Source organism: Lissotriton vulgaris, chromosome 12, assembly GCF_964263255.1.
Source record: "Lissotriton vulgaris chromosome 12, aLisVul1.2, whole genome shotgun sequence".
Lineage (NCBI taxonomy): Eukaryota > Metazoa > Chordata > Amphibia > Caudata > Salamandridae > Lissotriton > Lissotriton vulgaris.
This window is the reverse complement of record NC_141700.1, coordinates 297625776-297640311: the sequence shown is the minus strand read 5'-3', so window position 1 is coordinate 297640311 and position 14536 is coordinate 297625776. Positions and strand designations below refer to the sequence as shown.

Sequence of the window (14536 nt, the reverse complement as noted above, 5' to 3'; positions counted from 1 at the left end):
ACGCATGGGAAATTCCACACTAGTGAGGAATTCTTCGGTGCTACTTCCTCTACTCCCTTGGAGCGCTTCTATTATGTGAGACTCAGACAGGAAATGCGATACCTCACACAATGCTTCACACTTGAACTCCCCGTAATGCTCCCCTTTCACACTCTCTTACAGGAGACCTCCCCTGAGCATGTAGTGTCACTGCTTTATAAATGAAAGCAACAAGGACCCCCTGGGTAGTGAAGATTTGTAGACTCCTAGGGCAGGGTAGCAACAGGTGCGAGAAAAATTCCTAGGACATCTAGGTGTATGAGTGTACAATTAGGTCAGACCAGTTATCAAGAGGGAATAATCGAAAAAAAGGGGGACGTTGTCAAGATTATATAAAAAGTAAATTTTTATTCAATATAATTAAAAATCATATTAGGAGTGACCAAGGGGTCAAACAATATGATGGGTATTAAAATTCTCTTGTCACAGTTACATACAATTACAGTAAAAAATTACATCAAACTCATATTATACAAGGTAAAAGAATAAACAGACAAGGGCATAGGAATAATCACAGAAATAATGAAACAAGTTTAAAAACTTATCGATTATTCCCTCTTGATAACTGGTCTGACCTAATTGTACACTCATACACCTAGATGTCCTAGGAATTTTTCTCGCACCTGTGTCACTGCTTTATTGCACCACTCAAAGGGAATGGGAAAGAGACCCTGCCCCATCCAGGGGTAAGTAAGAGGAGGAACTGGGACATCCCCTCACTGACTAGCAGTGGTCATTCTGCTGCCACCAGACTGGCAAAATCTCCACCAATAGCAGACTACGCCTCCTACATTATAGATATCTGCATCGACTGTACTATACACCAGCTCGCTTACACCGCTTGCATCAGGGAGATAATGACTGCTGTGATAGATGCAGAGCGGGGGGTGCTGGGTTTGGGCACTTGGCCTGGGACTGTCCTTCTGTCCATGAATACTGGAGGGAAGTTCTTAACGCCATAGGTGGCATGACGGATAAACACGAGCCTGATGACCCCCTCACCGCTCTCCTGGGTTACACAGAAAAGCTTCCCACCAAAATATGGAGATACGCCTCCCTGGCTCTCCTCTTGGTGAAACAACGCATTGCCTGCTGATGGGGAAGAAGCCGGGGGCCCCCAAGTTCAAAGACTGGCTAAACGACCTTATATATTGCCAGGAACAGTTACACATCCATGCTGATCTTATTCCACCCTCCTCCCGCCCACGAGATATTTGGACTCCTCTTCAAACATACCTCTTGAAACGCTCGGACACCGAGGACTTGGTCCCTGGCCCTTGCCCTTGCCCTGAAGAGGATGATACACACGATGGGGAAGGACATAGCACGGCAGAGGATTCCCCCAGGGATCGGAGCGATCTGATTAATCTGATATGTGGTGTGTTTTTGCTTGCACACGATGGGTGAATAGAATTAGGTGAAGAATAATGACTGAAAGAGTAGTTGGCAGCGGTTGATCATAATGGGCGACCGTTGGCGTGATTAAAGTGGCTATTTGATCTTAATATTAAGTTGTACCTGTTTGAGACGTGAGTTGCTAGCAAATAATAATGTATGCCCCCCTGATGCGGCCGGCCTGATGAGGTTGTAGGCGGCTGGCTGTGTTCCGTCCCTCACCACCTTCGGTGAAAACAATCAAATTGCAATGCCAGCCCGCTGGGATGTAGGCACTTTGCTGTGTCAGTTCTAAATGAAGTCAATAAAGGTCTTTAAAAAAAAAGAAATAATGAGCAGTCCTTGTAATTCACCCATAATTGGCAGTAAGAAACCTAACGGGAAATATTGCATAGTGCAGGACCTGTGAAAAATAAACAAAATAGTGGTGCCTTGTTGTCCTGTAGTGCCAAACCCAGCAGTAATTCTGTATCAAATACCATGGAATGCAGGATGGTTCACAGTTATTGATTTGTGACATGCATTTTTCTCCATTCCGTTACACCCAGACAGTCAATATCTCTTTTCATTTTAATTTGAAAATCGTATCTATGTGTGGAATCAACTTCCTCAAGGGTACACAGAAAGCCCTTCAGTCTTTAATCAGATTTTGAAAAAGTGTCTAGAAACATTACTGATGCCCAAAAGTTCAGTTTTAGTCCAATATATAGATGATTTATTAGTCGCCTCAAAAACACGAGAAGACTCTGTCCTAGGTTCTATTGCAATGTTAAACCATTTGGCCGATGAAGGGCATAAGGTGTCACCAGAAAAACTACAATTTTGTCAAAACCGAGGTAAATATTTGGGACATCAATTAGAAAGAGGAGTGAGGAAAGTGACACCTGAAAGGATTAGAATAATAAAACAGATGCAGTTACCTCGGACCCAGGAAGAAATCAGAATTATCCTGTAGAGTGTGATAGCGAAAGCAAGGGAGCTTTTGTAAAATTAAGAAATTGTCTGTGTGAAGCCCCTGCTCTTGGAATGCCAGATTACACGAAAGAGTTTGTATTATTCTGTTGAAAACGAGATAATTGTGCACGATCAGTGCTAACCCAGAGACATGTTTTGATGCGACGTCCAGTGGCATATTGTTCTGCTACTTTGGACCCTGTAGCTTCTGCATTACCTGGTTGTTTGAAAGCAGTGGCTGCTGTGTACACAAGTCTTGAACAAAGTGAATCTATTGTAACGGGACATCCTGTGAAAGTATATGCCTCTCATTCAGTGGAAATTCTTTTGACCAGAACAAGATCTCAGTATCTTACCCCAAGTAGAATGACAAAATATCAAAGAATTATTTTGGGAGCAGAAAATGTAACAGTAATCAGGTGTACGGATCTGAATCCAGCAACCTTATTACCTCATGTGTATGGAGAAGAAGTGAGGGATGCCGTTCAACATGACTGCCTGGATGTTACTGAATATTGTACCAAACCTCGCCCAGACATACAGGAAGAGCCCCATAACAATTGTGGAAATGAACTATTTGTAGATGGCTCGTGCATGAGGCACGAGGAAGGAGGACTGAGTGCTGCTTATGCTGTTTGTACATTCTCTGGAATAGTCAAAGCATCATATTTACCTGGAGTCAAGTCTGCACAAATAGCCAAATTGATTGGTATAATTAAATTATGTACAATTGGGAAAAATTGGAGAGTATCCATTTACACTGATAGTCAGTATGGTTATGAGGTTGTGCATGACTTTGGATGCAAAGGAATTTCATGACTTCCTCAGGAACCCCTATCAAAAATGGACAATATGTAAAAGAGCTTTTAGAAGCAATACAATTGACAAAAAGAAATGACTGTGGTCAAATGTGCTGCACATCAGTCAGGGAATGACTATGTGACTGCTGGTAATCGTTATGCTGACCAAATTGCTCAGTATTGTGCCAAAACTAAATTGCAATAAACAAGAAAATTTAAACTACAGGAATCAGATGCCAACTTATGCTTATCTCAGCCATAGAAACTTGGGATGAAGTGAGACATTTACCGGATGAGGTAGCAGTAAGTGAAAAAGAAGAGTTGATTAAAACAGGATGTCAAAGGAGGGAAGAAGATAGTGTTTGGATGTATCCAGATGGCAGGCCAGTCATGCCAGACTGTTTACTCTCACAAGCAAGAATGTACCATGGAGATACCCACATAGGTAGAGATGCTATCATCAGACTTTTTAAACAGGACTGGTTCAATCCGCAGTTTAGGGCTATCGCAGAGAGCCTGTGCCAGAGGTGCTTAATTTGTCAACAGAATAACCCAGGTAGGAAGACAGTGGTCAGCTGGGGAAGAATTGGAAAGGCAGAAGGACCATTTGTAAGGCTCCAGGTTGATTTCATTCAGTTCAAGACTGAAGTACATCCTTGTCATAGTGTGTTTGTTCTCACCAGGAGAAATAACAGCTTAATAGTTGCCAAATTATTATTGAGAGAACTCATACCACGTTTTGGTTTTCAAGTAATTATGGAATCAGATAGAGGATCTCACTTTAATAATGAAATAATTCAACTGATATGTGAAGCATTCAAGGTTGAACACAAATTGCACTGTGCTTACGGCCCAAGGGCTTCTGGGGTGGTGGAACAACTGCATGGCAAAATAAAATCAAGATTGGCAAAGGTGTGCGCATCTACATCACTGTGTTGGCCAGCTGCATTGCCTCTTGTTCTGATGGGACTCAGAAACAATCCTGACAGAAACACAGGGTTAAGTCCTCATGCAGTACTCTTGGGAAAAACAATGAGATTAGCCTTCGTAATTGGACACAGACTGTTAAGCATAACTGATGTTCTGGTATTGGACTATTGTAAAAGATTGGCTGACCTAGTGTGTTCTGTCTCTCACTAGTTGGAGAGGATGCAGAGGCCAGGCAGCCAGATCAAGCACATGATCTAAACCCTGAAGACTGGGTGGTGATAAAGAATCACACCTGAGAGACGTGTCTGGCACCCAGGTGGAGTACCTCAAAACATGTTATACTGGTCACAACAACGGCAGGTGAAATGTGCAGGATTGCCTGACTGAATATAAGCCCGCCATACCAAAAGAATACCAGCCCCTGATGAGGAAACCCTTTGACAGGAAATTGGAGTTGAGGGTGCAGAAGGTTATACTGCTGAAGAGCCTAGAATAACATACTCTGAAGTAGCTGATCGAGAACAACCAAGCACTAGTCAGGAGGACTGGGTACCAGAAATTAACAAACCTGTTATAGAAATAAGAACCAGAAGCAAAACAAAATTAGAGAAGCTAGAAACTAGTAAGGACCAGACAGGTATGGAAGATCAAGCTCCAGAAACAGAATTCGAGGTTGTTGAAGACCTTGAGCACGAACAGATAGGGAATGAAAAATACACTCAGATGAGCATGGATTTTCACAAATCTGAGGAGGGACCGATAGGTGTAGAAGAACAAGTTTAGGCAGAAAACAAGTCAAGTACATTAAGACCTGAGCAGGACCAGTTACAAATAGAGAAACAAGTTCAGGAAGAGGAATAGACTAAATAAGACTTAGAACAGGAACAGATAGACAATGCGGAACATGTTCAGGTGAATGGTAGCACTTCAAGAAGTCCTGAACTCGGTCAACTAGAGAGGGATTCAGAAGACGAAGAAAATCAAGTTGTGCCACAATATAATATAAATAACAGAATAAAAATTGTCAAACAAATAGAATTAGAAAGGAGATCGCGGAAGAATCGAGGAGGCAATTGAATTAGAAAGAAGAGCGAGGAAGAATCGAGGAGGAAATTAGTATCAGAGAGGGGTGAGACGCAGGAGTCGAATCCAGAAGAGGCTACCTGTCCTGAACCTATAATCTGAATTTTTTAAGAGGTCCGTTTTCTTGGCCAGAGGGGTCCGATCTTGCAGCATCCTAGGTAAATATAACTCTGTGTATTGTGTCAATGTGCCTTTTCTCTCTATCCTCTCTTCCTGAGGTACTTGTCATTGAAATGTATAATTTATTTACATAAATTGAATCTTACCTCTTCAGAATGATGGAGTTAACACTGTAATTTGTCTTTGATATACTAAAGTAAATTCAGATAAAACCTTTAAATCTTATACGAGTCTGTGGCTATTAATGAACAGAACGGGTAGTGGGAAGATATTTTCAAGCAGTAGCTTCTCGACTACCGAATGTACTCCTTCTCCCTCTGAGACAGATCCCGTACCTCCTAACTTTTAGGTGGAATCTGAAAACATGGCTATTCCAGCTCTAGGCCTATCCGATTCTACGGCGAGGGCGGGTTTTCGGTTTGCGATTGTGCGGTCTTTTTCTCTCAGCGCCGGGACATTCTTGGGAGTAACTGCGCGTTCTATAAATACCAGATAACATTACATAACATAAACGCTGCAATGTCAAAATTACCAAACATAATCAACTAATGGATCCAATTGTATAGAAAAGAGCTTAGTATTAAATAGGCTCAAGGCTGAGAGGTAAACGGACATATAGATTTAGTCGTAAAATTGATCCCCAGCAGGGTTTCATTGACCAGATTGTGAGTGTGTGTGAATTATGGGCCCGAATGAGTATTTAGTGAAAATTGTCTGCAGGTTGGTGTCCCGCTGGATCAGTGGAACATGGACATTTATCTATTTCAAGGGTCAGAGTGAGTGGGAATGATGTTTCTGGAACTGTAAATTTGAATATACTCATTTCTATTGTTTTACTATGGCTGCTTAGAGATTAAGTTGATGACAGCCAGGGCCTGAGGGCATAGCCTGGAAAATGTGAGTGTGCAAGTCAGGGGGAACCCGGGAGAAGGCGGGTAGGATCACATCACTGAATAAACATGAGGAGCAGTGCACACCATTAAACACCATGTTCATATTGCCTCTGCATAGCTATGTTCTGCTCTTGACATCTAGCCAGCATTCTCCAGTTTCTCCTCTAGACCTTTACTGTGTAGATAGACTAAACTAAAGACTTGTTTGGTTCCTACAGGCATGGATAATAGAGGCAGCTTTTCAGCTGATAGCCTCTATGTGCTAAACCATCTTTTAAATTTGAGCTGCAAATGCTCAGGGAATCCTTTCATGGGGTGTGAGAAGTTGTAAAATCTACTGAATTGCAATTTTGCAATTTGTTTTACAATTCATGAGCCCAGCACAGTGCAAAGCTTGTGAAGTTTGAAATTACCTCCCCCATCCCACACATATACCGCCCTCATATACACATTTTTCACTTGAGCACACTCAATCCTTCACACATGCATCCTTAAACAGAGCCTTTTACACAGAGACATCCTACTTTCAGAAACCTTGCCCTCGCACATAAATCACCCTCACAAAGACAGCCCTTTTCAAAGGCATCTTACATATGCATCTTACATAGGCCAAGCTCCTTACAGACGCCAATAAAACCTTCCTCAGAAACACCACGCCTCTGTTACTTTCTCTATGTGCTTAAGGAATTCTCACCATTCTATTCCAATCTTGGCCTGATTTATATCATGGTGGTATGGATACTCTGTCACAACGGGGTATCCATATCGCCAAGACTGTGATACACCCACCCAATGTAAATGCAGGCGGACCTTTCGTTTAATCACAGCAGAGACTACTCCGTCTCTTCCATGGTTAAAACCCTCTGACAGCCTGACAGAGTAAGGGCTATCAGAGGTTGACCTCTAACTCCACCCAACTAATTTAGATGGGTGGAATTAGAGGTCAGTGTTCACTTCCTATCACCACCAGGAAAATCCTGTTGGTAAGGGGCAGTGAAAACTGCAAATAAAATCCCATCGCCAGAGGAAAGGACTCCCAGGGTGAGGGGAGAATTGTCTTTTTCTTTAAACATTTTATTTTAAACTTCTCGCTCCATAATTTACTTTTTGAAAAGAAAATAGAAAATAGTTCACTCTATGGCTCCATCATGCTTGATGGAGCAGAGTGTCAAACTGCAAAAAGCATTGATATGAACTGCTGTGAAGGCAGTTTCCTGGCAATGAATAAGAAATTACTGTTGACTTGGTGGTCATTTCATATTTTGGCGAGCGGAGGTGTAGCCCTGACTGCCAAACATCCATCCAGTAAAATATAAAATGGCACCCCTGTCTGTCATCACATCGCATTATGTCTGGTCAAGCTCCCTGTAGAGAGCACCCTCGCCCTAATCTTGACTCACAGGAAGTTCCTTTCTCGGTTAAAGTCATGGTGCGTCAAGGGCAGTTTTACCTCTCCAGTCTCTTTAATCTTTGATCCTTGCAAGCTTCCTACATGCTGGGGCTGCACTGGTCACTGATAATCTCACACACTTCACACTAACATGGTTTCCATATATCAGGTTGTTAACACCATACCTCTTTTTCTTTGCATTCCTCATCACTGCTGAAGTCAAAACTTTCAAACAGCTCTTCGAAACTGTCACTGTTCTGTATTGAATGAGGACTTGACTCTGGACAACACACCTGCAGGAAGAGAAGTAAACACTAAAGGCTCACTGTGTACAATGTTCTGCATTCAGCTTGCAAATGTCCATATATAATTCATAAATCAATTTCTTTCTTTAGAAGTGTTTGCTGTAGAGAGAAAACCACAGTACCTGAAGGTGCCAAAAAGCAAGGCTCTAAAAAAGATGGTTTTGCATTAGTCCATGTACACAACTGCAAAACGTGAGGTATGTCTAAAACGTGGGAAATGTAACTGAATGCGGGGAATGGGCAAATGAAGGAGGGGAACAATGAGATTTAATCAATTTCAGGGGTTTGAGTGAGCAGTAATGATGTTTCTGGACAGTACATATGAATATACCTATGTATCTGTTATGTACAGGGGCTGCTTGTGGGATAGGATGATGACAGCCAGGGTCAAAGTGCATAGACTGGACAATGTGAAGATGCAAGTCAAGGGGTGACCTGTGAGGAGGTGGGTATGATAATAGCACTGTTAGAAATGGGGGTCTCTAGTTGGCAATGGTTTGCACCTTTGTCCAAGTAGGGACCCTTCTTCGTAGTCAGGATAAGGGAGTTACACTCCGAAAATAACCCCTGCTCAACCACATGGTAGCTTGGCACGAGCAGTCAGGCTTATCTCAGAGGCAGTGTGTAAAGCATTTGCACATAACCAACAGTAATACAGTAAAAACACTACAAAAGTAAGCAACACCAGTTTAGAAAAAGATCCAATGTTTGTATATATCCAAAACAAGACCGAAACGATAAGAATCCAACATACAGTGCTTAAAAAGTTATACTTTGCAAGATATCCTCAAAATTGAAGAGATATCTCAAAAACACAGTTCATACGAGTCGGTAGCTCGATCCGGGGCTACTGCGACGCTGAAAACAACGGAGTCCAACAGTTTCAGCCGACTGCATCGGTAGAGGCCTGTTGACAGACGCTGAGAGTGAGAGTTGAGCAGCACGAGGAGGACGCCGCGCTGTACCTCGCTGCTTTGCCTGCTTTCACCCACCTCTGCCCATCCCCTACCCTGCTGTGCCCTGCCGCCTGCCGAGCCCTTAAAAAAGCTCTGCTGTGCTCTGCCAAGGTGCCCCCTCTCCAACAACGGTGCTTTCGGCGTGTGGTAGGCTGGTGTGCTAGCAGAGAGTCCTGTTGATGGATTGACGACATCTGGATTCTACGCATCGCCTGGATTTTTGAATCCCGGCAGAATCCGCTTGTGAAATGTGGATTTAAAGCTGCCTGTCAAACGCGGCTACCGCCGCTGGAATTGAACGTAGCAGAAGGTATACACCTGTTACAACGCATTTGTTACAAAGCACTACTGTTACAACGCGACTTTTACAACGCATACCATTACAACGCATGGCGCTGGGGGCGCTCTAGGATAGGGAATAAGTATAATTTACTATCCAACACCTTCCCTAGGGTCCACGGGGACTGGAGTTAGAATAGTAAATTATACTTACCACTATCCAGCACCTCAAAGCGCTATGCGTTGTAATGGTATGCGTTGTAATGGTCGCGTTGTAACGGTAGGTAGTTGTAATGGTATGCGTTGTAACATGGTACATCCGTAGCAGAAGCCTGTTCCTGCCCCGAGGTGCGGAGCGCGGGGGGCGTGAATGCAGGAGGCTGACTGAGTTTGCAGTCTCCTTAGTGGGCACTAAAAAACAAACAAACAAACAAACAAAAAAACAGGAGCGGCCCGGTAGCGGCGGGAGCCGCTGCGAGGCTTTCTGCGAGGTTCTGCTCTGCAAGGCTCTTTGCAGGCTTTACTGCAACCAGACGGCTAGGGGCACAGGAGCTCCTGGAAAAACTTTGTGGCAGCTCTGAAGGCAGTGGGGGATTGCAGGGAGGCAGTGACTCCAGCGAGGCTACATAGCAAAAGGAGCATTCTAGAAGCAGCATCTACAGTCCTTACTCGTCTCCAGTCCATGTTTTGCTGCTGGCGGCCAGTGCCAGTGCCAGTGCCAGTGGTCAGTTGAGCTGCGCGAGTAAGAAGTAAGGGGCTTGACCGTTCCCCCCCTAGCTCTCCAGCGTCTCACCGCGAATGCGACCGCAACAGAAGCTATAGGAGCTACAGGAGCGGTGGCCCAGTGAAAGAGAGGAGAGTGGAGAATGCTGATCGCCTAAACGTTTAACGCCACTCGGTCTCTACCAGCCTCCACTGCTTAACCCTGACGGCTGGTGCTCCAGGATCCTGCAGTTCTTTGGTTGCTTGTTAGTTCAAAAGGTACATTAATATCTTTACATCTTTAGATTCAAGTGACCTAATCTGTGGGGGAGAGGAGTACACAAGCTGGGGAGGTGGAGTAAGCTGATACGGGGACTGTAAAGACCAGTAATTCTTCATTCCCTCATTCCTTCTGCCCCAACTTGGAGAATTAGTGATGAATTGGAAAAGTTGGAGGAGAACAAAAGTGCCGCTCGAAGCTTGTGGATTGTGGAAGCTGTTTGTTTGTCTCCTGATTTCGGGACATTGACACGAGGGGCATTGAACTACCGGCGCTAACGGGACTGCGAGGGCCAGGCTGCCTAGCGGCGAGTCATCAGCCGCACCTGGCCCCTCTTCCCGCCCGCCTCTCTCCAGTTCTTAGCGCCTCGCGGCCCCCGCTTCGTGGGAGCCGCTCGAGGCTTGTGGATTGTGGAAGCTGTTTGTCCTATTTAGCCTCACCCACTCACGCGCACGCGGGGCGCGCGCAGGAGTGCGCCGGGCAGAGCCCGGGCAAGGGGCGGGCCGTCTGTGGCCGTCGGGGGCTGCAGGAGGCTGGGCTGGGCCCATCCCCTAACGTTTACTCCTTGGTATTCATTCGCCATTTACTTGTTATTTGGTGGGAGTTTGGGGGGTGGGATATCGGTGCTTCTATTCTTGTTTAAATCATACTAGCAATTTGGCTGTGGCACTCTCTTTCTGATTGAGAACACGATCCATAGATCTGAGCACACGGTTTAGGGAGCTGTCTTCTGCTTAGTATAAACGGAAAGGATGGCTACAGAGGTACCTAACTCACTACCCGCCGCTGTTGGGGTTTTTATACTGGGTCCCTTGGATAAGTATTTTGCAAGGGCAACCAAAGAAATAGATAAAGAACTGCTGTTAGCAGAGAAACGTGCGGAGCGCCGCTTCTCAATTGATTTACTTAAAAAGACACCATTACTTTCCCCCCCCCGAAGGCATCTACGCAGTCACTACCTGACAATTTAAGTAACTCGAACGAAGATGCTGAGCTATTTAGTACCGATAATATTCCCCTCATTTTTCAAGAGCACAACTCCTCACCTATATCTATTGATATTACTAATGATGGTACTGTAAATGGCCCATCGGCTACTCCTAGTTGTTTAATAGACTTAAACTCTCCGGTAGTCATGGACCTTGTTTCTCAATCACACTTAACCTCCCCTAATCCACTACCTAATGCTGACATCCCGACAGAGACACTTCCATCAGTTACTGTCAGCAGGAGTAAAGTCAATTCTAAGAAACCTCTGAGGGTACACTTTTCTCCACCAAGGAAAAGAAGGAGAAAGGGTGGGGTTAAAAAAGGAGAAATCAGTTCACGTGTCACTCCCCCTCCGGCTGACTCTACTGATAAACCATCTGGTCAACCGGAGAGGGATGCTTTAGAAGGGCCTCAAATATCATCAATTTCAGGGGAACAAATTTCGTTGACCAAAGAGACTATGGAGATGTTTGAACATCTCCTAAAATCTCTTTTGCTCCCACTTACGGAAAGAATCAAAAGGTTGGGGGAAAAAATGGATTGCATCATGGCAGCCTCCAACCTTACCGTAAATCCCAATACCAGTAATCTTAAGGCACTTTCTACAGTAAATAACCAGTTAACCTCTAATAAGGCGAATGCAAAGATCCCCCAGAAAGAAAACTCTGTATTGAAAAATAAAACAAACCCGTCCACCCCAACAGTTGCACAGGCTATACATAAAGAGAAGGTAATGCCGGCTTCCAAAAAAACGCTCCCTCCCACAAAGATTCCAAGTACGAAGCCTGTGACAACAATAAGGCAGAGAGCAAACTCTAGGAATACAGTGGACTTGCCACCAGAGTCAGCCAATTTTGTGATAGTTCTTACTGGAGTCCCAACCGTTCCAAACGGAAACATCGAACATAACGCTAATCTTAAAAACAAAGTTATTTTCTGGTTGGGAAAAAATAGGCCCCTTCCCCCACACCTAAACGGAGACATAATCTCCGTTAGATGATGTGAGTGGGTGGGCCCCAGACCTAAAGACATCGAGGGGGATGTCGTGATAGTTAACTTTAGGGATCACAGAGTGGTCACGCACATTAGTGATTGGTTTCCAGGAAGAACGGAGGGAGGTGTTTCTACTCGTAATCTAAGTTATTTTTACCCTGAAGCTCTGTTAATTCCCCCCAACCAACCACCAAATCGTCAACACTTTAACCCCTTAAATGTAGTACATTGTGCTCCATATCCTTTAAATTTGGGACACCATCTTTTACATCCTTCTTTTTCTGCTAATTATACAACTAACTTTTCCCCTTTTCTTGGACGTAAATTTCACCCCAGATATTTTCCTCCGAATACCAATTTTGGCCGCCCTGTTAATCCTAACAAGTTCTGGAACATCCCCTTACAGAACCTGTATGAACCAATCTCTGGGTTCGACTCCAATGAATGACTGGATAAGACAACTTTCGATAAAGTGGATACCCGCGATTGCTTGAGTGTTTCTCCTACATCAGATGAAGCCAACAAAACTGCCCCTTCTATTGTCACTTCTCCATTAATAAGTAGTCCCGCCGAGTCAAATATTAATATGTGGGAGAAAACCTATGTTCCTTTAGTGGAGAAAAGTGGAATTAGTAATGATGTCAATCTTTGTTCACGGAATTTGCACGATATGGATACAACTCCCACTTCCAGTGACACAAAGGTTGAGTGGGGTGGGGCGGAGGGTTCATTGCACGATGCCTCACCAATGATGTTTAATTGTATCCATTTGGATAGTGGAAAGTGCTTAATTTTTCCTACTAATTCTACGGCAAGTGACATGGAGGGTATCGGTAGAAATGAATAACTTGTTGACACTGTATCCCTTCCTGAAAAATGTATTCCTGGTGGTCAGATCAATGTAGAGGCCCTTTCTAATATCTCCACTCCTACCCCTGCTTATATTGTATATTCCATACTTAGTTGGAATGTGGCCGGCCTTGCAAGTAAAATTGCATCACAACCATGGTTGGATATGGTGAACACCCACTCAATCCTCTGTTTTCAAGAAACCTGGGCTTTAAACACTGTGCATTTACTAGGGTACCAGACCTTCCATGCTCCGGCCTTGGCGACAAACCATGGCAGAAGCAAGGGCGGTTTGGTAACATATCTTAGTATTAATAGTGGACTAACTGTGCTGACACACATCCCAAAAGATTCCTACCAGATAGTTATGATTGGATGGGGTAACTCCCTTAATCTTATCCTAATACATTTTTATAATAATTTAGCTCCTGAAGCTTTAAACCAAGCTTTAAATGATCTAACTCAGGCAGTTGTCACTTTGAAAGAACGTACCAACAAGGAATGTATGATTGCCTGGTTGGGTGATTTTAATTGCAATCCCTGCCAGTATGGGCCAAAGGAACTCTGTGGCCTAGATTGTATAATGGATGAAACCCCGAATCATTTTAGTCATTCAAAACTAGGGGATAGTTTAAATAGTTTTCTTTTCTTTTTTAACTTAGATTTTGTAAACGAATTATGCTCACCGTCACTACCTTTTCAAACTACCTTCCACGGAAGAGACTCAAGTTCTGTGATTGACTTTACCCTTTTTTCTAAATCACATGCCACTTTGCTCTCCTCATGGAAAACATTGGATGAGGTGTATGGAGACCATTACGCTCTAAGGTTTAACATAGGAAAACATATAGAGAGGTCACAAACGAATACAAATACTATTAACTATCAACCGGTTATTTCCATGGGACGGACAAATGGCTATACTATTAAATGGGATAAAGTCATCCCTGAAACACTTTTTAGAAATTTATTATCTGAGAGAAGTACGGAGATTAACATATGCCTATCTCCATTAGAAGACCCGCAAAAAATATTAGACTCGTTTAACAAAATTTAGCAAACCCTTAAATCCCTATTGACACGGCAACCTAAACCTGGAATTAATAACAAGAGAGGTTGGTTTGATAAATATTGTACCGCTGCCTTAAAAAATCTGAAAAAGGCGTTACATACCACCCCGCGATCTACAGAGGCTATTAGACAGGCAAGATGTAATTATCGCAGGGCTATTAAGAACAAAGAAAAAGCCTTGAAACAAAAGGCCTGGGAAACTCTAATCTCTGCCTCAAGAAATAAAGATGCCACAGCTTTTTGGAAGGCAGTAAATGCCCCCTTTTGGCGAGGCAACCAACCGGAAATGATAGATCTTGCCATTGACGGGGATACCTGGGTCGCTCACTTTAAAAATTTGTACGAGGGACAGGAGCTTCAATTTATTGCTCCTGAGGGTGGCATTATACTTCCTCCTATCTCCGAATCTCACATGAATAATCTTCCGTTGGATCTTGTTTTCTCATGTGAAGAGGTGAGTCTGGCTATTAGAGAAAGCCCGGCCAGTAAGGCACCGGGTCCAGACTG

At 43.8% G+C, this 14536-nt stretch overlaps 1 protein-coding gene across 1 annotated transcript in view; it reads right to left on the bottom strand.

The window, feature by feature from the left end:
- LOC147674007 (uncharacterized) overlaps window positions 1-14536 on the bottom strand; it is a 640165-nt gene that overhangs the window by 599783 nt on the left and 25846 nt on the right. The window contains exon 2 of the mRNA XM_086945549.1: window positions 7790-7897. Within this exon, the coding sequence (XP_086801675.1) occupies window positions 7790-7897 (108 nt within the window). The remainder of the gene's footprint in view (window positions 1-7789; window positions 7898-14536) is intronic.